The sequence below is a fragment of the Ahaetulla prasina genome, chromosome 3 (assembly GCF_028640845.1).
Source record: "Ahaetulla prasina isolate Xishuangbanna chromosome 3, ASM2864084v1, whole genome shotgun sequence".
NCBI lineage: Eukaryota > Metazoa > Chordata > Lepidosauria > Squamata > Colubridae > Ahaetulla > Ahaetulla prasina.
The window spans coordinates 23,853,906-23,880,707 of record NC_080541.1 but is presented as its reverse complement, the minus strand read 5'-3'; the positions used below and the strand labels follow the sequence as shown (position 1 = coordinate 23,880,707).

At 36.2% G+C, this 26,802-nt stretch overlaps 1 protein-coding gene across 10 annotated transcripts in view; it reads right to left on the bottom strand.

The window, feature by feature from the left end:
* Nucleotides 1-26,802, bottom strand: part of TRPS1 (transcriptional repressor GATA binding 1) — a 305,789-nt gene that overhangs the window by 233,681 nt on the left and 45,306 nt on the right. For 3 of the 10 annotated variants that reach the window (XM_058174585.1, XM_058174584.1, XM_058174586.1), the window contains 2 exons: nt 5,785-5,959; nt 2,553-3,478 (listed from right to left, as the gene is read on the bottom strand). In XM_058174585.1, the coding sequence (XP_058030568.1) occupies nt 2,553-3,478; nt 5,785-5,821 (963 nt within the window). In that variant the 5' untranslated portion in view covers nt 5,822-5,959. Of the gene's footprint in view, nt 1-2,552; nt 3,479-5,784; nt 5,960-23,913; nt 24,044-26,802 lie in introns of those variants that run through there. The other 7 variants (XM_058174590.1, XM_058174589.1, XM_058174588.1 and 4 more) reach the window with 5 other exon arrangements.

The window sequence follows — 26,802 nt, the reverse complement described above, 5'->3', positions numbered from 1 at the left end:
GTGAACACATGTTTGTGGCTGCATCTATGCAAGAATGGAAAGCACATTGCTGCACATTGATTCAAACCTGCGGAATCCTGGCAAATCGACTTTTCTTGAAGTTAGTTCTTCATTGGTATAATAAAACAATGTGAAAATGTGGTTATTCTTAAAACATTTATCTGCTTAAATTAACCATCTGCCTTTATTTTCCTATTAAACCCTTCCTTGCCATCTTCCTGCTCTGATTCTGCTAGTCTTTCTCGCTGGTTGAATCAGCTTTTTAAAATTCATGACCTGATTTTATTTTTAATTTACATGATTTACTGCTTTCAAGAGCTATCCTGTCCTTGCCTTCAAACCTTTAACCCCAGGTGAACTAATCACTTAATATGCAGATCCAATTCTCTGATTTTTTAAAAAAATTTAATGTTGCTAGCCAGCTTACAAGGTTCTCATCTATAAGAAGAAAAATAGCAAAGGTTTTAAATAAGAAGTTGTATCAAGCATTTTTGTTCTTTTTCCTATTTATTTCTTCCTGTTTTCATTCAAAGTTCCTGTCTACTGCGTTCATATGTGGCTCACTAGTTCTCAGCCTGTCCCAAAGGTGCTTTGCTTCCAAAGGCAACTAGACTTTCTTTGTTTTGCTTCTCATCCAAGAAGCTTCTTCAGTTCTGTTTCAGTTCTCTCCCCCACCACGAAAAAGTTCTGAAGAAGCTTTTTGAATGAGAATTGAAACATCTTCAAGCAAAATGAAAGAACTTCTACAAAACAAATATTGTATTAGAAGAAGAAGAAAAATATCTGCCTGTTACCAACTTGAAAAAAAGGATTAGAAATTTAATTACCGCCTCCATTGGTGATGTCAAAATATCGCTGATTTACTGCCCTGTTAGAAGATGGGCTACTTGGACACATTAGTGACACCAGGGATATAACAGATGTGTCATCTATACAGGATCCCAGGTTTAATTCTTAACATCTTTTGTTAAAAGGACACAAAATGAGGAATATAACTTTTTTTGTGTGCCCTTGGAAGCTACAAATAATTGTGAACAGGATTAAACTAGATGAAAGGATACTTCCTCTCAATCTATGACACCATCTTGTCTTCATGTATAAAACATGAAGGGATACCATACAATATATATTTATTCTTCATTGCTTTATGTTTTTATGATATATGTTTGCCAAAGTCACTTGTTGAGATGGGTAGCTACAGAAATTAAATAAATACATACATAAATATAGAAATTAAATAAATGCATACATAACTCCCCATAGTAACTAATTTAGGTGTTTTTTTTTCATTATAGAATAATGGTACATTTATATATGGGTATGGGTAAATGCTTTTACCACCTCCCGGCATGGAGGTGATATGTAAATGCCCTGACACAACACAAAACCATCAGCAGTCTGGAGTCAGAAAAACAATAGGTCGGGGTCAACAATAATAATGTTATAACACAGCAGCAGAGAGATGGGAGTTGTAAGATCTAACAGAATAACAGAATAACAAAGTTGGAAGAGACCTTGGAGGTCTTCTAGTCCAACCCCCTTCTCATGCGGAAGACCCTCTATCATTCCAGACAAGTGGCTGTCCGATCTCTTCTTAAAAGGGCACCTACAACTTCTGAAGGCAAGCTATTCCACTGGTTGATTGTTCTCACTGTCAATAAATTTCTTATTTCTAGACTGAACCTCTCCTTAATTGTTATAATAATTAATAATATAATTATTATTAATTAATCTATATTATCAATAATGCTGAATAGTATTTATACCATAAAGACTATTTATTCTCATATAAGAATATGCATCAGCTTTATTTTTAAGAATCTCTCTGTTTCCTGTAGGTCTAAAGGCACTCTTCAAACAAACAAACAAGCAAGTAAGCAAATAAATAAAACAAGAGAGCAGCAGCAGCAGCTTGGAAGTATGCACATCTGCCCTAGGATGGGGGGAAAATAAAAGTAACTTGAGGAGACACAATATACTGGGAGATTACATAGAATGATGGAGAGCAACTTCACCAATTTGCTTCCTTATAAATGAAAGACCTGCCATGTCAATATGTTAGCCATTTTATGAAGCACACAATGATAAAGACTGATAAAATTGATTGGTACTCATGACAGGGGCTTTCTGCCTCTGGAAAACTTGAAGGAATCTTCCAGAATGTTGTCTGTCCACAATTTACCTCTCAGCCCCTTCCTCTGCGTGTAAGGATTGCATCAGTAGCGGTGAAATGACTAACTTTTGGTGGTACCATTTTTATTTCCACATACAAAGGTAGGAAAGATAGCAGGGGCTGAATTATTATCCAATACTATCAGGCCTTGGGAAGTTGGAGTCTACTGAAATTACCTCTCTGAAATGAATTATGGGAAGCTAAAACACAAAATGTAGAAAATAGCACCTAGGATTAAGCGGCATGACTACAAACATTTAACTTCCCATAGTAACCGATTCAGATTTTTTTCATTATAGAATTAATAATACATTTACATGCTTTTGTTTTGGGGGGGTTTTAGGAGCCAAGATATATATATATATATATATATACAAACCTGCACATCGTAAGTCCCGTTTAGCAAAACAGGCCTTTGGGAACTGATGTCCTGCAAAACCCCTGATAGCACAGAACAGTTGACTTTCTGGAAGTCTTTGGAATGGCTGAACTGCACCATATTGTGGAGAGCCAAAATTTTAGTGTCGAGCTCAGCATCCTGCCTGGTGCGGTTGTGCAGCCCGAGGTGGTACTTGCGGAAGTGTTTTATAAGATCTGTGGGGTCGTTCCCATAGTAACCATAGCCACAGATGTTGCATTTGAAGTCCTGAAGCTCTGGAGACAGAGGCGCCGTATCTGGGTTCTCACTTGCCGACAAATCTGCTTTCAATTTGATTGGCCTTAAGTCCCCATCTGAAGGCACTTGTGGGTTTTTTGAGGCCAATGAGGCTGGGCTTGAACCCCGGCCCTCAGCTTGACCACTTTGCACGTGCATCGTTTCATCCATAGATTTTGGTGACGTGCGAGTCTCTTCGCTTTTCTCCGTCAGATCTACTGACAGGTTGCAGGCTACATCCTGGGTGTCATCTGCATCTGATCTGAGAGGAGACTTCAAGGACTCAGAGATTCCCCCAACAGCTGGAGATGAGAAGGCCGGCATATTTCTGTCTGTCATCTCATCATGAGGGAAGGATGGAACATTTCCTCCCTTATTGTGGCTTTCATAATTGAAGCCAGACTTTTCACTCGTCGTAGAGCTTTTCAAGTCCTTTTTAGAGCTGAGAGATGGCTCTGGGACATGCGTGCAAAAGTCCTCGTCATTTTGCTCCACAGCCTCACCCAACTCAGTGTTGTCTTGCATCTGACCGGCAGAAAATTCTTCTTTTCTTTCAGTATTGTCACTTTCTGTACCTGGCGACTGAAGGGTCTCTGTTTCTCCTTCTCTAACAACGTTTCTTAGAGGGGGATTCTTTTTCCGGACCATATCTAAAAAAAAATATAAAAATGTGTGTACAAAAGATAGAGTAAGATAACAACAATGTACACCCAAGCAGGCCATCCCCCCCTCCACTCATTCTCATATTGAAACATAAACAATGTTTGCCAGACCAAACAAAAATGCTTCTCCAGAAATTTTGTACAATCTTGCTAAGCCAGACTTGGGAATAAATCCTACTAAACATAAAGGGGAGAAACTTCTGCAGAAAGAACAGAAACATAATTGTGACTTCATGTTGATCTTTTATTGTTGTACCATACATTGGCTAGACAATCTTGTTGAAATTTGGTCTAACTTTAAGCCAATTCTTAATTAATTAATTAATTAATTAATTAATTAATTTATGTATGTATGTATGTTATATAAAACTATTCTGTTAGATCCCAGGAATGAGACCAATATTCCACCAGGCAATGTACAATTTGAACAAAGTTTTGTAGAAGGAATTATTTCAAGATTGAACCCAAATATATTAAAAATATCACATTGAGATGCAGCTTTCCTCAACCCTTGAAACCTTTGGGATCTCTCAAAACGTACTGCAAATTCTAGGCGTTATATCTAGAGGAGCCAGGATTACGAAGGAAGTTAAGCTACTTAGATTTTCTCCAGTTAAATAAATCAGTTGATATAGCAATAGCACAGACTTATATCCTGCTTCACGGTGCCTTACATGGTTTCCAAAATCTAAATGGTTTCCAAAGTCAGCATATTGCCCCCAGCAATCTGGCTCCTCATTTTATCGCTCTCGGAAGGATGATTGGCTGAGTCAACCTTGAGTTGGTCAGGATCAAACCCCTTGCAGTGAGCTGAGTTAGCTTGTGATTCTGCATTCCAACCACTGTGCCATCATGGCGCTTAGTATGTAGTACTAATATTTTGGTATCATTCAGGAAGAACATGCTGCATTCTTATTAAAATGGTAAACAATGAAAAAATAAGCTCAGACGGATCATAATGGGATCACTCTTAGGCCAGCCACATTCATGCACACAGATTGGTTGATCGATTTTTGAAGTCTCCTCCTTCTTAAAACTGTTTTCAGCAATGTGCCACCTTTGTATTATACTAGACCAGGGGTGTCAAACTCATGTTGTCACAGTGGCGTCATGTGACTATTGGGACTTTTTTTCCCCCTTTGATAAACCAGGGATGGGCATGGCCAGCACATGACACATCCGGCCCACAAGCCGGGAATTTTTTAGCCCTATACTAGATTAATAAGAAAGGACTTTATTATGATCCTATGCCAGAACTAATATTCTAGATTAAAATTTTCAGCATCCCCCATCTCCTGGTCCTGTTAGCTAGAATTAAGGGCTGAATCCATGTGGTAAAGATTGATCTACCAGTACAATTAAAAAAATGTTTTAGGTAACGGCCAATTGCTTCAGAGAAAGAAACTTTTTATTTCAACCTTCTTAAGGTAAAGTAAAATGTTTGCATGTAATCATAAGGCTAATTCAAATTTCGTATTGTTTGTGGCCCTACAATTTCATCTTCATGATTATCAAGTATACAATCTTCAAAAATGAGTCTTGCAGGTGCTTTTTATATTGTAGCAATTCAATAATATAACCCAAAGTTATACTAGAAAGCATAGAAGTGAATAGAGAAAAGAGGCTCCTAAGGCAGACACAAATATTCAACAGTTAACCGATATCTTATCTCAGAAGGCATTCATGAAACTTGCTCCATATTTATAGAGTTAATCATACTCTTATTGCCCAAATAAATTTGAGAAGGCAACTTAGAAACAGCTGCTACTTCATTCAATTTTTTTTTCCAATGATGGAGTAATATCCCACCCCAAATTCTCCCCCAGTTTGGAACTTAGGAACAGATACTTAGGAAATGGAGCAAAAGGTAAAAATTCCTAAACTTCTCAGGCCACCCACTGTAACATATGAGAAACTCAAATGAAGCAGATTTTATCTAGAAATAAGAATAATATTCCCTGCCTGCTCATATCAAGTTTTTCTAAAAATAAAGTTTTGTTGGACACTATCTATTGCATTGCTCTATTTGAAAAATATATCCCTTTTTCTGCATTTGTACACTATCAGTATCATTATTCAAGAAGACATATTATCTAAATAAAAGCCCATTTGCAGTACTTCTAAATGAAGAAACTATCTATTGGCACGTCACACTAGAGAGAGTGGAAATATAGAGAAAGAATATAAGGCATTCTACAATTATTATCTCTAAGACAAATAACAGATTGCACAATGCTTTATGGCGTGCCAAGAAGTTTTCCAGTTAACATTTCTACTTAAAAAAAAATACATACTTGTAAAATCATACCCAGCATTGACTTCATAAGGCATGTGGCTCTACAATGCTTTTTGTTGTGTTTTGTTTTTACTGTTATTAATTCTATTAGTCAATTAGCTGGAAGGCTAACACAACTGGCTTAGAAGATACACAGCAGACACAGAAGACATTCTGAGAGCTGATCTGCACATCTGCAAAAGAAAACAAACAAAAAAGATTCCCCCCTAAATTATGCATTTATGATTAGGGTTTTATTGAAAAAAAAAACATTCATCATTCTATATACTACAGCAAAAATTACGGCTGTACCACAATCAGATTAGCAACCCGCAGGGACTTTTGCATTTGCTCAATCCTTTCCTTATTTTCTCCAAAACAGTCTTACAGATTCATTAATTCTTGAAGGGAAAACCTCAAACGTCAAAATTATTATCTTCTATGAACCAGTCACAAATCACAACTTTACTTCTCTGCTACTCCCACACCTCAGAGCTTGGGAGTTAAGATCATAGTACCTTCCTCAATCTTAGACCAAAATGATACTTTCTAAATTTTCAACTCATTCTTGCATGCCTCTGTAAACTTACAACTTAAACATCTCACACATATCAACATTATCTTATTCAACTTACTGCACACAATGTTTTTTTTTTCATATAAAATTGCATTTGTACCATTAAAATACGGTGTTTATCATCTTAAATTCGTAAGTAGCAGCAGAATAACAAAGGACAATAACCACCACCTTACTATGAGTTCTTGAATAACAGGGAAAAGTTAAGACATTTGGAAGCAAAACATGGCTCTAGCTTTAAAAAGTGCCTGTCTTATGTTTCTGACAGGAAATAATAGAAATACTATGCCTTCAACTTTTATATGAATGACATCCTTCTACAATTAACTTCTTGCACATTCAGAGAAGAAAACAGGCGATTGTTAGGACTATTATTCTAAGCACATGGTACTATGAAAGAAGCATTTACTCCCTTTAACACTGGCATATCTTTGCCATTCAGATTCTTACAGAGGTTCATACAGCTCCTACTGATACAGGTAATCCTCAACTTACGATCCTAATTGCATAAATCATAAATCAGGGCAGTTGTTAAACAGGTCACTATGTGACTGAGCCCAATTTTACATCCTCTTTTATGGTGGCTGATAAATGAATACTGGAGTCATTAAGCCAATGCCTTAGTCATTAAGCAAGTCCCAATTCCCAATGAGGTTGGGTTGTTGTTTTTTGCCAGAAACTGGAAGTAAGTGCCAAAAACTGGCAAAAAAGCCAAAAAAATCATTGGCTACAGGCCCACCATATACCGTTAATGGCCATAAATTCAAGATGGTTGCCAAATGCCCAAAATGTAATTCCATGACTGTAGGGAAGCATGTGCAAGTGCTGCAACTTCAAAAATGGGTCATAAGTAGCTCTGAGGAAGTCCATCGTAATTTTGAATGGCTGCTAAGTGACCAGTCATTAAGCAGACTACCTTTTTATAAAAAGATTCTGAGTGACCCAGCAATACCAAAGGTCGGGGGTTTCACTGATTTCATGATTAAAGTTGTCCAACATGACATGTACCAATATGACAATATAATAGCCCATTAGTTTCAATAACTGACTACAGCTGCAATTAACTGTTTCCAAATGCTTCCGGTAATCAGTGGTCTCTTACATAACTGTGTAAAATATCTGATTCGTAATTGTTCCAAATCTTCTCCATTTCAGTATTATATGTGTCTGACTGATCATGCTTCAGAGTTGAGATTTTTAACAGGGGGTCTTCAGAAATTGCTTTTGAACAAGGCATGATTTTCCTCTAGAAAATCATGATGAAGAAAGACAAAGTTTATTCAATATATACAAGAGAGGTCTGACCCAAATCAGACTTGATTAATGAAATACTTAGTCTATTGGACCCTATTGTGCCTTTAATTGTAGTCACTAAAATAGGTTTTTACATAGCTATGTGCTATATTACAGGAAATAAATGAAAGGCAAGTATTGGTATTAATCTGGTATTATTTCTCTTACGTGTCAGTTGGATCCACATAAAAAGGTTATTACAACCCTGTAATCCCTTAATTCAGGATTACAATAGCATCGGGGCAACTGGATGGGGTTTACTGGCTGGATGCCATTCCTGATACTATGCAAAGTTTGCAACAGATATTTTTTCTTTGCGCCCTAAGAGACAAACATCTTCCGCTACCTAGAATTAAATCCTCAACCTTCCTAATGGCAGGCGAGTGTCTTCACAATTAAGCTACCACTAGGCTCTATCAGTTGGATCCTCATAAAGTTCTAAAAACATTAAATGGCATAAAAATTTCAACTTTCTGAAATATAGTAGTTTTCTTCACGAGTGCATGTTTCAACACAACAGATAAATTTCCTAAAAATTCAGCACAGTGCTAATCTATTGCATGAATTTGGGCACTTGGAAACCATCTTGCTCTTAAAACTGGTTGCACCATCCTGTGGACATTTGAACACTTTTTGTGAACACTTCCCTGCTGTCTTCCTACAAACGAATGAGGAAATGCACCCACTTGTGGCCTCCTTCCTGAGCCTTCCTGTACTTGAACACATTCTACACCTTCCTTCCCTGGTTTTCTTGGGTTCATATGCACTGCATACCCTTTTTCCTTAGCCTTCCTATGTTTGTACACACACACACACAAACATCTCCCAGATGTGTTGCGCTCATACCCCACACACAATTTTTTTCTGATCTTCCTGCAATCACATGCACCCTGAATGGGCTTTCCGTAGTCTTCTTACATTCACATATACATATACACACAGACATTCCACAGTCATCCTTCTTGGACCTCCCCGCATTCTTACACACACTGTGCCCTCCTTTTCAAGCTTTTCACACACCGTAGTGCCCCCCTTCAAGTGATATAAGGCTGTTCCCTGACCACCACTACCACCACTATCCCCGTGACATCTCCACCTTCCTCAGCTGGGACTACCTCCGCTTCCTGCCCTAAACGACCCATATGTTTTAGGCTAAGACAATTAGGACTGAGTGGACAGCTGTCGCTAAGCAATATAGTCACACGACACTGTGCCTTTCAACCACACAGTGACAGCAACCCTGCTCCCAATTGCCCTCCTAATTCAGACTGCCTGTACTTGTAAGTGCAAATGTTTTCAACTAACTGCAAAGGGTGTTCCCTCCACTTTGTTGAAGTTAATGCATCATTCACTGACAATGAAATCATCCCAAAAGCAAGTCAGATCAGGGTAAAAACAATACCACAGAAGCTGCCTAGTTCTCAGCGGCTCTGGATAATCCATAGCTGTTAATATTTTTCTACTATTCCAGGGAGTTGAATTTTGATTAATTGACTGTGGACAGTTTTGTGATCATTTGGCACCATATGGTGTAATTTTATTGTAATAATTGGAATCAACGTTATTTTCGAGCTACAGGCTCTTCCAGAGAAGGTAGGAAAAACCATTCTATCTGTGTGCATGTGTCTGTATGAGTAAAGCAATCAAGATGCGCTTTCTATCAAAAAACAGTAAGATTTTTTTCCCCCAGTATTTTCAAGTTAAAAAAAACAACAGGAAAAACAGATAAATCTGCTTCTAAAAATCAACTTTATTTCTGTTAAAATATTTTTATATTATAAAATTTCAGGCTAGTATTATGAACTTGGAGATTTTAGATACAATTGTCACCACTATCAATCTCACCAAAAAAGCCATGTATTTCGTCAACTTCACCATTATAGTCCAATGGAAAATGGAAAATTCCTAATGGAATTAATAAATTGTACAGGGAATGAGAAACACAGTCACGAACAAGACAAACTTACTAAAAGAGGAAAAGCTTAAAGGATGGTTTTAGGTGTGAATTTCTCTTTGTAATATCCTGAACGGCACCATGAGAAGGATGAACAATTCTGAAATTCTCCCAACCTGCTTTGCATTCTTCAAAAATCATAACACATCTCAGCATTGTTTGATATATCAATGTTTGAGTTGAAATGCTTTCAATTGGCCCAGTTTTATAAATGAAACATCACTTAGAAGATTCTTGTCTTCTAAACCAGAATAATTGAGAGAGGGGATGAAAACTGTTAATTAAGAATCACAAGGTAAATAAATAGCTATCTCATATATGGCATCCTGCTTTGTTCTTAGAAATCAGCTTCTCTCAATCTCTCTAAAAACTCAAGTCATTCAATAAATAAAATAAAAAATAAAGTAAAATTAAAAAATAGTAGCATTTGCTAAATTAACAAATTGAGGGATGGAATTATTGCAGACCTCTTAAGGAAAACTGTAGTTTTGAAAATCAGCTTAGAAAAACCTTTTCTCCACCCATTTATTTACCTTTCAAAAAGAATATTCAGAAGTGTACAATAAAATAGAAGCCCAGTGAAGCGTTTCTCACACAACACATAATTAACTTATTCAATTCATTAACATAAGAAGCAGCGATGGGATTCTAATTTAGAAAGTGCACAAAACAAGTAGAAATTCCACAGAAGAGAAATACATTACTTGCTACAAGCAAAAATTTGAAATTCTTGCAAGAGATGAGTAGGATGTTTTAATTGTTTTCCAGTAATGATTAGGTTAAAATCACTGAACCACATCGCACGCGCCCAACCCATTCAAAATCTCTTGTTAATTTCTTTGATTATTGTGAGCCACCCAGAGTCATTTAGAGTCTGGCAGCATACAACTTTAATAAATCATCATTAACCTGGGAGCATTTTTTTTTCATTTTCTCTGTAACCCACAAAGCTCCAGAGATCGTGCCTACTAAACTAGCTTATGTTCCCAATATTAAACATTTTCACAGGATCACTCAACCCTACTCTGCTTTGGGGATTGGGGTCTTGTTGGTTTTAAGAGCAGGACTATAACGAAAGTACTAGAAAAACTTTTAGAGACAAAAATGAGTCTCAGGTATCTTATGAATTACAGCAGATTTCTGAAAAGAACTAAGTAAACTGATAGACACCCAAGCTTCTGGAATTGATACATAAGATTTTAAGGCAATGGATTTCAAGCACAAGCCACAAGTCTAATTTTAGCTTATCACAGAAATCTTTTAAGACCATCCTGGAGAATAAAATAAATACCACTGAAAGCCAAAAGGAGATATAGCAGAGATATAAACTGCAAAATAAGGAGTACTCACATACTCTGCTTCTGGAGAACCTTTCAGTTTTTATACTGTAGCTAAAATTAAAACCAAGCAGAGCAGAGGAACGGAATCATCTGAAGACCTCTGACAGTCCATCCCTGGCAAATGGCTTCAAAGAGAGGAAAACCACAATATTTCCCCACAAAGCTATCCCCCAGACCGAAGCTACACCCATCCTAGTTTCTTGTTCTTTGCAAAAAAAGGAACATACATTACATTTCTCTCCTTGCATGTAAGGAAATTTTTCTCTCTTTCTTTTTCTTTTTCTTTTTTGTTCAAAAGGTATTCCGTTTGCATGTCAGTATCGTGGTTCTGCTCTCTTGTTGCATGTCAGTATCGTGGTTCTGCTAGGGACCATCTTCAGTGACAGCTTATCACCTTAGCTTGGCAAAAAGGCATGAATCTATAAAGCATGATGTCCCGTTTTGTAAAATGCAACACTCATTCACTTTTTCAGGGGGGGGAAAATATTTGGGAATTGCCATTATTTTGTAACAGTAAGGGTACAGAATTCAAGAATTGGATATTATCCTAACATAAAGTACAGTCCTTCCTCATTGGAGGACAGTTCTTATTTATTCTCTTTTCATTTATCTTAGCAATAGTGTCATAAGCTGTCAAAGTATAAGGCTTTGTGATGTGCTTATTCTCAATTCACTCTTTCCAAATGGGGATTTTAACTACTACAAGATGTCTGTTTTGCCTCTAGAACCTTGCATGGTAGAAGTATTGAGCCTAGAAAACAAATCAACATTTTCACAAAGCTTTTGGTGTAGATTTGGAGATCTGTAAAATATATATTTTTAGGAGAAAATATCTCCTGCAGGTATTCGGAAACACATTTTTTTTAAAAAAAAAAATTGAAAAATTGTCTTTTGGCATAGATAAAAGACAAACCCACCGAAACATAAAAAGAAAAGAGAGAAAAAGGAAAAAATAAAAGTGCAGAAAATACAATGAAGGAAAGAAAAAAAAAGATAAACTTTAACAGCTTGTCTTCAGAAGTTGTAAGTGCTTCCTCATAGAACTTCTTTAAGGAAAAAAATGGACAGCCACTAATCTGAAATGGTATAGGGTCTCTTGCTTGAGCAGGGGGTTGCACTAGAAGTCCCTTCCAGCTCTGTATTGATTGATTGATTGATCTTCTTTATAGCAGTTAAAAACTCATTATCTCTCCTTCCCACTTTAACATTATTCCGTACATAGCCTAAAAAGCAATAGAAGATTGTAAGATGAATTTATTTCATGGATGTTCCTTTGTGTTGTTATTTAGTTGCAAGCCACCTAGAGTTACTCTAGTAGAAGGCATACAAATAGCTGTAATTATTATCATAATAATGATGACTAAGAAGATGATTTCTTTTTCCCCTTGCAGGGAGAATTGCAGACATAACATAATTATTGGTCTTGGATGAAATAAAAGTCTATTAACATCTCAAAGAGAGATAAACAAGTACACAGGCTGTCTCAAAAACTGAGGAGCAGTCAAAATTTGGCAGTAAATCAGAAAAAAATAACATTTTTTAATTTTTTTTAAAAATCTAATAACTATGTTTTGCAGGAGATATCAATAACAAGAACAAATGTGGTGATGGATATTTATGTCAATGACTACCACTCTGAAAAAATAATACAAGGCTGAAAAAAGACATTTTTCTCTCTATAGCCCCTTTCATGTTTTCCATATAAATACCAGGATTTGTTATATATTGCCTGGCACTGGTCAAATAACCAAACATTGGTTATTTGAGGAACACTTCTGCCCTAATCTTAAACCATAATAAACCTTATTTTTTTTTAACAAAATTAATATCAGCCTATCCAAGTATTTACAGTATATGGAGCAAAGCCCTTTCATCAGGGGTGAAATCTATTTACCTTCCTTAACGGTTCTGGGCATACACAAAACCTTCTGTGCATGTGCAGAAGGTAAAAAACACATTACTTCCTGGTTAAAACCAGGAAGTAATAACACCCAGGCAGGTGGGTGGAGCTTTGCTCCGCCATCACTACTGGATCACTGAACCACCAGCCACGATCGCTACCAGATCGCGAGATCTGGTCCGAACTGGGAGCATTTCACCCCTGCCTTTCATATATTAATGAAGCACTTAGATGCCACTTAGTGCAATCTATAATATTAGTTTACACTATAATAATCACTAATAGTAATACAGTCCCAATATATCAGAAAGCTGAAAGGAACAGCAGATACAAATAACTACCTAAACCACAAATTAACCCTACAAAAGGTTAGTAAAGTTTAACTAGTAATAGTGATAATATCGTAACCTTGCAAAACCTAGTTTTAATCTGTTTTTCCTAATTTGTACAATGGCTTGTATACGTGTCTATCTGTGAACTACTTGAATGTTCTTCATTGAATTGCAGTGGAATATAAATGCAATTAATAAATATGTTAAATCTCCTATGAAGTTCACTTTGAACATACCAAGGAATTCCAAAATGAAATAAAACTGAACCCTCACCCTCCCATCTAGAAATAACTGTTAAAAATAACTAGGATTCCCCTTTCGTTTATTTTAATTTACTTCTGGCTATACTAAATTTGAGTTGGCAGAAGGGGCATCAAAAATTAGTATCTTTCAACATTTTACTAACCCAAAGAAAAAGTAGATTCGTTTTTGTTTTTCTGGGGAGGTCCACTTGTTTGTTTACACATTCTAGCTACACAATTTAGTGGTCGGACTGAGCTTTTCATGAAAGGAATGCTGTAGAGTGATTAAGTTCTCTGCATTCCCACCTCGATAAACATCAGTAATGGAACTACAGTGACTCATATACTTCTGGTATAATGAACACCAAACTGATATTTATCAGTGGCAAAGCTCCCATTGTCTTTCATTTGGGCAGGACTGAACCTTATCACTGCCCACTTTGTAAATGCCTTCTGGTAATGGAGGCTGAAATAATCAGAGGAAAAATGCTGATCCTGAAAACCAACTGTTGCATTTCATCACCACCTCTTCTCCCTTATTAAACTAATGTTTCAGCATTGAAAATACAAAACCATGATCCTGAAAGACATGAAACTGTCTGCATTCACACAGAGACCCTGCAGCCTTTTGTAGGAAGGAAAACAATATTGACACTATTACATTGCTTGCAACAACTACAAAAAAGTTGTTACATTGAAAATAAGTAAGCTCAAAAGAGCAGAAAGCAGGAAATAACACAGGATTCTCCCTCAGAACATTCAAATTCTAAACACTCTACATATATACTTATTACAGTATTTGCTATTTTACACACCTTCACTCATAACGCAAGTTCACAAGGCAGTTTACAGAACAAATGCAGTATTAAATACAGTATTAAAACAGTATCTAGGGCAGTGAAAAGTACAATTTAAACACTAATAAACTGCCTTTAGAACAACAAGATGCAGAATTTTATTAGTTCTATGGTGGGTTTTTTCGTGTTTTTTTCTTATTAGCTCTATGGTTGTTTTTTCTTACTATTATTTTCTGTGCTTACTTTTGCAACAAATACTATGCTGTATAAAGGAGCATTTGGGAATGATATCTTCCATCTTCGATTTGTAGAGTGTTCCTGCCTCTACAAATTCTATCATGTCATCTACCACACAGCTAAACCAAGCCAAGAACTAAATAATATTTCATGCATACATGTTCACGACATAATGCCACTCTTTCCTAAATTAAACTGCCAAGATGGGGTTCCATTAAAAAACTACAAAAATCAGTAGCCAAAAATTTCATTCATCTGCCTAATTCACGTAGATCAATTGAAGTTATTTAGGGCACAGTAATAATGTTAAGAAAAAACTCCACCATTATTCCAGTTTTTTAATTAATAACACACTCCTTTCTCCACTTGAGTTACATTATTTCGAGAAGGAAGACACTTCCTTCTCAATTCCTGGAGTCTATTGGAAATACTCATATTCTCTCCATACATATCTATTCAAACTGGTTAATTAATACAAACATTTTTTAATGTGATGGTGAAACTGATCTGATATACATTCTTTCGTTCCAGACATACACAATTAGTTGGCATGTTGCATCAAAATTATTATCCATATAAATGCAAATTAATTAAATATTCAGTTATCTATCAATAATTGCAAATCCATAATAAAAGTATTTCACTTATTAATGTATCTGAAATGCAATCTAGGAAAGCCTATCATCACCATATTTCATTCCTTTCACAATCTTTACAAAAATAATAATAAATATTACTATATTTAATTATCAGCAAGATAAAAAACAAAAGTAGTGATCAAATACAACCTAAGCAGTGTATTCGTCACAAATGACCTACAGCAGGGGTGTCAAACTCAAGGCCTGGGGTTGGATCTGGCCCATGGGGTGCTTAAATCTGGCCTGTGGGGCTGCCCTGGAAACAGCAGACTGGCCCATGGTGCCTCTGCTAACAAAAACGTAGCTTGGGAGCCAGTTTTCACTTACTGAAAATACTGTATTTCCCTAAAGAAGAGACATGCTCTTGGAAAGCAGCCCCCACCTTCCTGATATAAATTTAATTTTGTTTGGGGCAATTGATTTTAAATCTTTATTCCCTTAGAGAATTCTACTAAGAACCACAGAGTTCTCCTGAGCACTGCATGCATCACTGGCCTACAGCAATGCTGCAAATTCCTATTGCTAAGTTTAGGAAGGTGGGATTCCTCTTTGGTTAAGTCAACTATCACTGAGTCCACCTAGCTATTAAATATAGGGTGCAAGAATGCCACCCTTTTTCAATCCTCAACAGATTAGAATCTTTGCAGCAGCATTACATTCAATTGGGTATTTTCCTATAGGATCTGTAGCATCTAATTACAAAATCATTGGTCCACTGATATAAAGGACAGCTCTGCTGTCAGTGAAGTTGTCAGTGAAGACAACATATAAGGGTTGGTATTGCCCATACATTAGGAATTAATATACCACACTGATCCAGGGTGGATTTGCCCTCCCTAAATCCTGCTTTCTCATCAGCTAAGTGTTTCTCCTCGTCTGTCAAATCCAATAAATTATAATGCAAGAAATAGGCATATACTTGCTGAGCACGCTTAATAGACTAACGGGATGGTAGCATAAAGAGCTGGTATTACTGCTGTTCTCAGGGATGGGGACAGTTATAGATTGGTCCAGTCTCCTGAGATTTGAAATATATTATTGATGTAAGCAAAAAGGGAAGCCAACACAGAACTCTATCTATCTATCTATCTATCTATCTATCTATCTATCTATCTATCTATCTATCTATCTATCTCTATTATCAATCTATCTCATCTCTCTATCATCAACTATCTATCATCTATTTATCTATCTATCTCTATTTATCATCTAGCTAGCTATCTATCTATCTATCTATCTATCTATCTATCTATCTATCTATCTATCTATCTATCTATCTATCTATCTATCTATCTAATTTATATAGCCATCCATTTCACCCAAAGTGAATCTGGGTGGCATACAACAAAGCTAAAAAAATATCATTTCTCTACAGCAACTCTGGTGGTATTAGGTAACTTCTGGAGTTTCTCTTTCTCTCTCTGTCCTAAACTTGTTTAAGAACCTCTACTATGAAATCATGGGCCAGGAAGTGATGTTGTGCAGAGACTAATATGGAGACTGAAAAATAGAAAGCTATATAGTATATCATTTTTTCCATCTAGTATCACTACCCTAGTTTTCAAATACTGTTTCCCCTTATGCAACAAGAAGACAACTATCTTCTCAAATAGGGACATGTTCTTATCTTTTTCAACCTGAAAGGTTGGCTCCCAATTTTTATTTTTTTATTTTTTTGCACAAAGGAGCTTAAATAATAAATTTTGTGGCCTCAAATTTGGAGGCCACAAACATCTACCTTTTTCTTATTATTTCTCAAGTGCAATGGAAATAATTCTTTTATCTACAGGCATCAATCTACGTGGTTCCAAGCAAACAATAAGCTGGTCCTTGCAATATAAATTTTGATGTAGGAGAATAAAAATTAGGGGTGTTGAAAGCAGTAAGTGAAACAGAAGAATACAGTTGGCTCAGCACAAGTGCTAAGATTTGTTGAAATAAAGAAAAGGATTAATTCAAAGGATTCATTTAGCTTGTGTACCCCTCTCAGTTAACACTTAAAATATAATATCAGCTTGTAGCACATGATAGATATCAGACTGCTGGATCAGACGGAGGCCTCATTAGCACATAATGCTAAACCTCATGGTATACTGACTCTTCATACAGGCAGCTTGTTTAGTCTCTCCCTTCATTCAAATGGAAAACACAACCCAGAATGGAAAGCTTTGTGTATCATCCAAACTTGGGCAACTAGTTCCTTTCTCCCAAATACGTCAGACTCATAAAACAAGGAGGAGGAGGAGAAGGAGGAGGCCAACAAAAAAAAGGGGGGGGGAATTTATTCATGGCTTACAAATCTCAACTTGTTGGCAAGCAATAGACAGGAGTCCAAGTTTGGATGTCATACACAGGTTTCTGTTACGGCAATGTTTTTTATCACTGAATGAAGAAGAGGAGGAGGGAAAGGAAAAAATGAGCTGGCTGAACCAGCCACAGTCTGCTTACAGTAAGATGGGATAAGAGAGAAATTTTGGCTTACTATTAGAAGACTCCATTTGATCCAGACTCCAGTTTCCAGCACTGGCCAAAAAGATACTTCTGAGAAACCTAAAAGCAGACTTTTTCCCAGGAGACGAGGATGCTGTTTCTATGGACACTAGTTGGCACCAAGCATCAGCTCCTCAGAGGCGTAACTGCTTGTGCATGTGAAGAGTCTATTAATTTATTATGCCTAACAGCATTGACAGAATCATCTGCCACAAATTTATGTTTTCTTTTTTCCCTCTAGGCCATCTAAATTTGTCACCATTAGCAACATAGTGTGAAAGTTAGTATGAATAGTCTCTATTGTCAGTGTGCATCATACGTTAGTGGGCAATCCATCTATTTACAAAGAATATTTCCCAAGTGGCCAAATTGTAATTTGTTGGGGGGGCAGTGGGCAGAATCCGTTACTGTTAGTATCATCTGTGATTCTGTCTGTTTGTGTATTTGTATATACGTTTATTTCTTAATTTATAATTCGGAATGAGTTATTTCATATATTGCTCCTGAAGAGCTCCTAGCAACTTCAATACAGGTAGTCCTCGACTTGCAACCATTCGTTTAATGACCGTTCAAAGATACAACAGCACTGAAAAAATGTGACTTGCCGAGACTAAGAATAGCAATTTCTCATCCATTAAAGTTATTTTTCAGCGGGGACTTTTCCTTCTTCTATAATAATAGAAGTTTGGCAATTCCATTGTTCTGATTCTTTTTCTCTACTATAATTCTAAAAGCTTTTTAAAATACCTTGTGAGTAAATTGATAAACACTTTTAAGTTTTCTGGGATAACACAGGCTTGGGAAAAAGCCTTGAAAGTAAGTACACAGGGATAAAATCTCCTTTGAAGTAAAGTTGTGACTAGTACAAAAAGTTCTGGATGTCATGGACACCTAAAACTACAGCTTATGCTGCATTATTTAACTAATTAGGTTTAGAGTCCCACAAAGATGAGGAAAGATGCCAACTGATCAAAGAGCTTTCCAAGAACTGGTAGATGGATTAAAACACTGTTCATCCAGTTATTAGCCATTAGATTCTACATATCTGAAATGATGTCCCATTTTCTATATACTAAATATTACTGCATGATATTTCTTCATTAAACATTGGAACACAACACTATAATTAATCCTTTGATGAGTTCCGAGATAATAAGACTATGAAACTAGAAATCTCAATTACTCAAACAGCTTTGACCATTGATACTATCTTAAAAGAACTCTGAACTTTCTGCTTATTTCTTTCATCAAACGCCAAAGTGTTCAACGACAGGTAAGAAGATGGACAGAACGGCAGTTTATCTAATTTCTCAAGTTGTTCTTTGGCAACCAAAATAAAGCAAAAACAAGAAAGACTAAAAAAAGAAGACAATATTTAAATATTATAAAAATAAAAGTCAACAGCAACTGCTTTTATATTTCAACAGTGGCTTTGCCTCATGAATTATGCAAAATAAGCCTAACTATATATTAATACAATCCTAACATCTTTATATAATTTTACACAGAGAGAGAGAGAGAGAGAGAGAGAGAGAGAGAGAGAGAGAGAGAGAGAGAGAGAGAGAGAGAGAGAGAGAGAGAGAAAATAAGTATACTTAAATGTATGCATATTTTAGGCTTAAAATAAAAGCATTAAGCAATTATAATACATGTTGTTTTGTCCAGTAACATCCCATATATTTTATCTGTATGTATGTTCTCTTCACTGTTTTTCAACCACGGAGCCTTTAATATATGTGGACTTCAACTCCCAAGAATTTCCCAGCCATCCTCGAAGAAACAGAACACCTATTGAAATTCCTGAACTTTTTTAGTACCTAATATCCTATTGGTGCCTAGAATCTCATAATGCAATGCTGTGTGCAGTTAATATTTCTTGAAAGGAAGCCCAAGGACGAGGATATTCTTAGTTACTTCACAGACATATTAAGTGCAGTATTCCTGCAAAAATTGCAAAATTCTTTCAGGATACATTTATAATCCTTAATACAGCCTGCATTCCTGGGCCTCTCTAGTGGTTTCTCATCTATCTTCTAATCAGACATGACCCTACTTAACATATTGAGATTAGCCATGGTTAGCTAATCTGTTACACATCAGAATCTTGTTGGTTACAGAATATAAAAGGCTTCTAGTAGGTCTTGAAAATTTATGCTTCACTTGCGTTTCATTTTCATGACTATTTAAGTCACATTCCCAGGCACGCAAGAATCTCTGGATTTTGCAAATAATACACATAAATATATAATGTAACACTGAAAGTGGAAAAGAACAATTCGTATGTACCCATGTGCAAAAGGTATTAGGCTTTCCTTGCAAGATTTCCAGAAGCAGTTAGAAAAACTTCTCAATCTGGCCAAATTTTAACCGATGTGAACCAGAATATGATTTTATGTTTAATGCTTTGGTTTCAGTCATATATGATAAAAGTTTAAACTTTTAAAACTCAGCCTTTTGTATTTTATCCCTAGAATTAGGAATCGAAACTGATATACTAGTGTACATTCTACATTTATTTATTTATTGGAATTTGTCAAACAAAAATGACAATAAGAGAATAAAAATACAATAACAAGGACGATAGGCACATTAGTGCACTGATGCACACCCCCTCTACTGACCACTTAAATATGAAGTAAGGTCCATGGAAGTCAATTTGTGACTGAAACTGTGAAAATTTGTAGCTGAGACAACTGAATCAGGTAGGGCATTCCAGACTTTGACAACTCTTACAGAAATCATATTTTTTACAGTCAAGTTTAGAACGATTTACATTGAGTTAAAAGTGGTTGTTCACGTGCATATTATTGCGATTAAAGCAGAAAAAAGTCATTTACAGGTAAAACATTACTATGTATAATTTTGTATGCAATACCTAGGTCTGACCGCAAGCGACAGAGTTCTAAGTTATCCAAACCGAGAATTTCGAGCCTCAATAGAAGGAATTCTATTCCTTCTATTGGAAGAGTGCAAGACTTTTCTCATTAAGTACTTCCGAATCCACTCAACTGTACTGATGTCAGATATATGGTGGGGATTCCAAACAGTTGAACAATACTCTAAAATTGATCTTATGAGTTTTATGAGCTCTAATTAGCAATACAATGTTTCCAGAAAAAAAGCTCTTACAACTTTTAATGCTTTTTTAGCAACACTGTTAAAGTGAGCTTTGGAGCATAAATAATCAGAGATAAGTACACCTAGGTCCTTAACAAAGTGAGGGCTATATACTTTATATCGGGGTAGTCAACTTTTTTATACCTACTGCCCACTTTTGTATCTCTGTTAGTAGTAAAATTTTCTAACCGCCCACCAGTTCCACAGTAATGCACCATGTATCGTCGTCTGTGCATGCCCCTCGCGCATCGTAGGTTGGGTTTGGGGGGGGCGGGCGCCAGCTACCAGATCTGCCTGTCTGTTACAGGGGTGGTATGGGGGGGAGATGCGTGAGCTATTCTGGGACAAGGCTCTTTTGTTTGTGGGCACACTATAGCACCATTTAGTTTCACTTAAGTAACCTGAACTAAACTTATGCGCAGGTGATACAAATAGTATATTTTCAGAAATGTAAATTGTCACGGGGAATTTTATGAAAATGTTTTTAAATAATGCTATGAATTTTTTTTTAAAAGTCAATGAAATTTAAAAAAAGGAAAGTGCTTCAGTATCGGACAAAACCCCTACCGCCCACCATGAAAGCTGGAACGCCTACTAGTGGGTGGTAGGGACCAGGTTGACTACCACTGCTTTATATATTATATTATATATTATATACTTTATTTCAGTACATGATTCAATCCCACAATCGTGAAAGAAGGAGAGAGAAGAACATAATCACAGAAGACATTACACTGCTTCTGTGTCTCTATTCTACAAAATAATCCATGTTTGGGGGCAATAGACACATCTGGAATATTGTATGGGATGCTTCCCAGGAAGTCTATGAAAGAACAAAAGAAAAAGGAAAACCCAGCAGAGATCTTTACAAGTCTTTGCATATGGCCCAGTTTTGAATGATGTTAACCAAATGCAGATATGCTTTTATTCTTCCCTGTCTTATTACTGTGAGGGTGTGCGTGCGGTCTACAATTTGTATCAGCGTTTCAACCATGAATGTTTAATTGCATTTCAATGTCTGCAAAGCACTGCCTGGCCTTTTACTCTTAGCATGTGCAATCCCAATTACTCTACAAATAACCTGTTCTCAATCAGCTACCAAGCATTCCTCACAAGTTCTCTTTCCTTGATAGCCACACGTTAAGCTTCCACAGCATGGGAAAAAAAGGCAAGCATATACACATGATTTCTTTCACTGTGATAATGCAGGATTTATATCCATTCTACTTATTAGAAATAAACAAACGGCAAGTGGGGCTTACTAAATGCAAAAAAAAAAAAAACCTATTGGATCAAACTCCAGGATCAAGGAGGAGGATTAAATAAAGTAGTGACTACATTAAGAAAAAGACCCAACTATGAATAAATCTTCTCCATTTTCATTGTGCAATCTGTATTAGGGAACTTATGGGTGTTCAAGGGTTAACAGAGTGTAAAAGTGGTGAAAAATGGAACACAAATTTTGATATATTAGTCAACAATTCTGTGTAAGGCCTGGATATGTGTTCTTCTCACATAATTATAAATGAAGCATTCCAGAAGTTTTTTATTCAGTTTATAGTTTGTCCAAGAGTTCCAGTGGGCAATGGAACATACGTTTTATTTCTTGCCTACTATTCATTAAAACAATATGGGTTTTAATTAAATAAACTGCACTGTTTATTAAAGTTTGGCTAATTCTTACAACAATGCTCTCTCCAGCTACCCCCATCCCTTCTCAAAGGCTGCCCAAACTACAAGCATATTGTACATGAAAAATGCATCCATCATTTGGGGTTTCAAATTTTCCATTTAACACTTCTCACAGAACCATACTCACAAGAAATGCTTTCAGGGTTTGTCAAAAAATAGTTACAGTAGATCTTCCCCAGCAATAGAAGAAAGTTGACTGAATGAAATAAAAGGCCAAAACATCACTCTAGATCAGGGGTAGTCAATCTTTTTATACCTATCGCCCACTTTTGCATCTCTGTTAGTAGTAAAATTTTCTAACCGCCCACCGGTTCCACAGTAATGCACCGTGTATCATCGTCTGCGCATGCCTCTCGCGCATCATGGATTGGGTTGGGGGGGGCAGCTACCAGCTCTGCTTGTCTGTTACAGCTGGGTGGTGTGGGGGTAGATGTGCAAGCTATTCTGGGATGAGGCTTTTTTTTGCGGTCGCACTATAGAGCCATTTAGTTTCACTTAAGTAACGTGAACTAAACTTATATGCAGGTGATACAAATAGTATATTTTCAGAAATTTAAATTGTCACAGGGAATTTTATGAAAACCTAATGAAAATGTTTTTAAATAATGCTATGAAAATTTTTTTAAAAGTCAATTAAATTTAAAAAAAAGGAAAGTGCTTCAGTATCGGACAAAACCCCTACTGCCCACCATGAAAGCTGGAACACCCACTAGTGGGTGGTAGGGACCAGGTTGACTACCACTGCTCTATATGTTCTTTTGATGATTATAGGGCCATTTTGCCACTTAAGAATTTGTTATTAGCCTAATTGTTTCATCATCTCCATTGTCCCAGAATAACAATAACAATAATCTAATACAAATGTAATCATTAGCTTGCCAGGAGATAATATACCAGTATACAAAGTTCTAGACAAGATATTGACTTTTAGATTTTTGACCACAATTGGACTGATATATTCAGTAGTATTTTAAATAGTGCTATGTACATTGTATTTATTTGCAACTATCTGTAAGCCAACTATACAGTATAAGTGCCCCTAAATAGCTTATAACGGTAATAAAAAAATTTAAATCCAAAATATTATTTTTTAAAAAATTAGTGGAGTCTTCCAAATTTCCTCCCCAAAACCTGTAAAAAAAATGAAGATGTTCAATTGCTTCTTAAATAATCAAATGTTGGGACCCAACCTGATCTCAGACAGTAAGACTGACAACAAGAATGCCATTTATCAAGCTTCCCACCTTCTGATATGTGGGCATCTACTCCATGTAGATCATTTAGAGTAGACAGGTTCTACTTGGAGAAAACAGATAAAGCAAGGGTCCAAAGGTAAAAAGAGTTTATAAGTTAGCAACTAGCATCCTGAACCGGGCTCAGCTTTCTCTCAACAACCAATCCAACTTTCACAGAACAGATGTTATTTAGCTGAACTGACCAGTTCCATTCAGGAGGCAAGTAGCTACATTCACTGCCAACTGCAGCTTCCAGGTCATCCTTAAAGACAGATCTACATAGACTAAATAATAAAAACCTTACGGTATGCAGCAATCTTGTGGTGTGCAAGTAATCTTAAAATATCCATCTAATCTTCATCACTTCCTGAAGTTCATCCACAAGAGCAGCCAACTTAGTTTCAGTCCTATGCTCTAAATCCTGAAAGAAAGGGATTCTGATAATATATCTCATCTGTCGTTGGAACTGAACCTCCTTTTCAATAACTTTACCATGAATGTCAAGTTGAAAATTATCCAATGGTTCTAAAATGAATCCAGAATGTTTCTTAAGGATGGGGTACAGCTTAACTTTCAAAAAGGTTGAAAGTTCCTTGCCACCAGCAAGGAAACATATACCACTTTTTGGATTCATACCAGACTGAAAACATTCTATGAAACATTCAGTAAAATGTACAACATACTAAATCAGCAAGAGGAAAACTAATTTTCCTCTCTTGTGAGATGGAGGCCATACACAATTACACATTTGATAAATAAATTAAATAAACTGAAAGAAATTATTTTCTGCCAAATCAGATTAGCCAATGAATCACCTTCAAAGCCAAGCCTTGCTATCATTATAGGCCTGCACTACTTGTACCTTGTCAAGCCAAAGATAACTAAGTCATTTTTGACCTTTTTTTTATTTCTCTTTGTCCTTGCTCATTAGAAGAAATAAATTGAATCTCCCCAACATTGTTGTGAGTTTCCATACATAGGTGGCAAAACCCATTTTACGTTGTAGGAGTTGTTTAAGAAAGAATTCTGCTTGCACTCCTCTAGTGCATGTATCACTCTGAATAGACACAAATAAGTTTCACGCTGCTCACTGACACCAATATGCCAACAGATACCTTAAGAACAGTTAAGCTCAGTGTTCCATTTTCTTCTCTTTTAATTGTTTTAGAAAAAAATAGTAAGCAGGCAGCTGGTATGCTGCAAAGCAAAGCAATAGCTTTTAGCTCCAGGTTTATTTACAAAAATGCCTCACAATCCCAGGTATATTTCTACAAAGCATAAAAGCAGTACTGTATTGCATTTGAAGTATGCCCACCCCCAAAAAGGTGAAGATAATCAGAAATGGTTAAAAGTACTCCAGGAAAGTGGAAAAATATAAAGGCAACCAAACCCATCAGTTTACCAGTAACCCATGGGCAGCCATGTTGAAAACAAGCCAGTAGTTTCATGGAAGCCATTTTTAAATTCCACATGAACCAAAATAGTCCCTATCTTTGGGCCTCTGGTGGCTCAGCAGACTAAGTCTGTCTGTTATTAACACAGCTGCTTGCAATTACTGCAAGTTCAAGTCCCACCAGGCCCAAGGTTGACTAAGCCTTCCATCCTTTGTAAGTTAGGTAAAATGAGGACCCAGATTGTTGGGGGCAATAAAAATTGACTTTATATATAATATACAAATGGATGAAGACTATTGCTTAACACAGTGTAAGCCGCCCTGAGTCTTCGGAGAAGGGCGGGATATAAATTCAAATAAAAAATAAAAAATTAACAGTGCAAAGCTAACCTTGCTAAAGATACATTATACCAAAGAATTATCTGATACAAGTGGGAAACCAAGCATCTAGGTCAACATATTTTGTATTCTCACAGCTTACTCAATGGGAACTTCATATTTGTTCTTGTTCTGTGGGACATAGCAATATGAATGAAAAGTGTTTCGCCTCCTAATTTTAAAAAAGCTGTTTACTTTTAAAGGTCAGTATATGTTGGATAGGAAATTAGAAGCCATTGTAGAAGATCAAATTCTTACACTGAGGGAAGAAAGACACATGTTGCTTTTGTCACTTTATATAGGTCTGTCCTTGTTTTATTACTAAGAATCTGGGATCCTAGAAAGTTACTTCACGGCAACCCTAAGTCTTTCTAGCTTTCAGTTTGTATAATACACCAGCTTTTCTCAAAATGTACCAAGTGTTGCTTTCAGTTTCTAGGTCCAGTTATTCTAGGTCAAGCCTTGATTGGCAGTGGTTTTGAAAGACTTCAAATAAGGGTCTTTTTTATTCCACTGGAGGTTCAAGCAATTGAATCTTCATGAAGCTATTTAGTATAAGATAGTTCTTCATCAAAGATCAGTATTCTTCTCTTGATTTGAAACTTTAAATATGATGGCTTTGTTCAGACCTCTCCTTAAAGCTAGGGATGTGCAGTTGAAGAAAGCTTGAGGAAAACATAATTAAATTGAGTAAGATAATATGAGAAGTAACAACATAATTCTTCAGTGTATTGACATTTGCTGAATTTCTGCAAGTAAAGGAATGAAACCAATATAATTATTCTCTGGAGTGTTTAGTTGGTATAATGGCATGGCTAAAGAAATATTGTTAAGATTTCCAGTTACCTAATCCAGTTTGTCACTCAAAGTACTTTCCTTGAGATTTTGACAGTTATGGTGGAAATAGCAATGAAATTGCTAATCACCACCACACTATCACCACTTTCATTTCAAAGAAGCTCCCAAGAACATAATACTCTGTTTTTCTTTAGTTTTTACTTCGTTGTATGTGAAGATTATTCTTGAGGTAATAAAACAAGAAAACAAATTAGTTCTGTGCTACCAAGTGCTTCCTGTTCCACGCCCAAAACGTTTTGCAATAGAATAGAATAGAATAGAATAGAATAGAATAGAATAGAATAGAATAGAATAGAATAGAATAGAATAGAATAGAATAGAATCCTGTACAGTGTTTGATAATATCACCTATGAATCATAATTTATACAGCTTGAAAATATACAGCTTGAAGTTCTTTAAGGAACATCATTTTCCTCTGGAAATGTGACAAGTGGAACTCTTTTCAAGTCCCCAAGTCTCCAGTGAGAATTCTAAATTGTCTATTTCTTGCATTTTAGCTTAAACACAGAGTAAGCTACTCTATGTAGTAAGTTACATATTGTTCTCTGGGAAAAACATTTGCT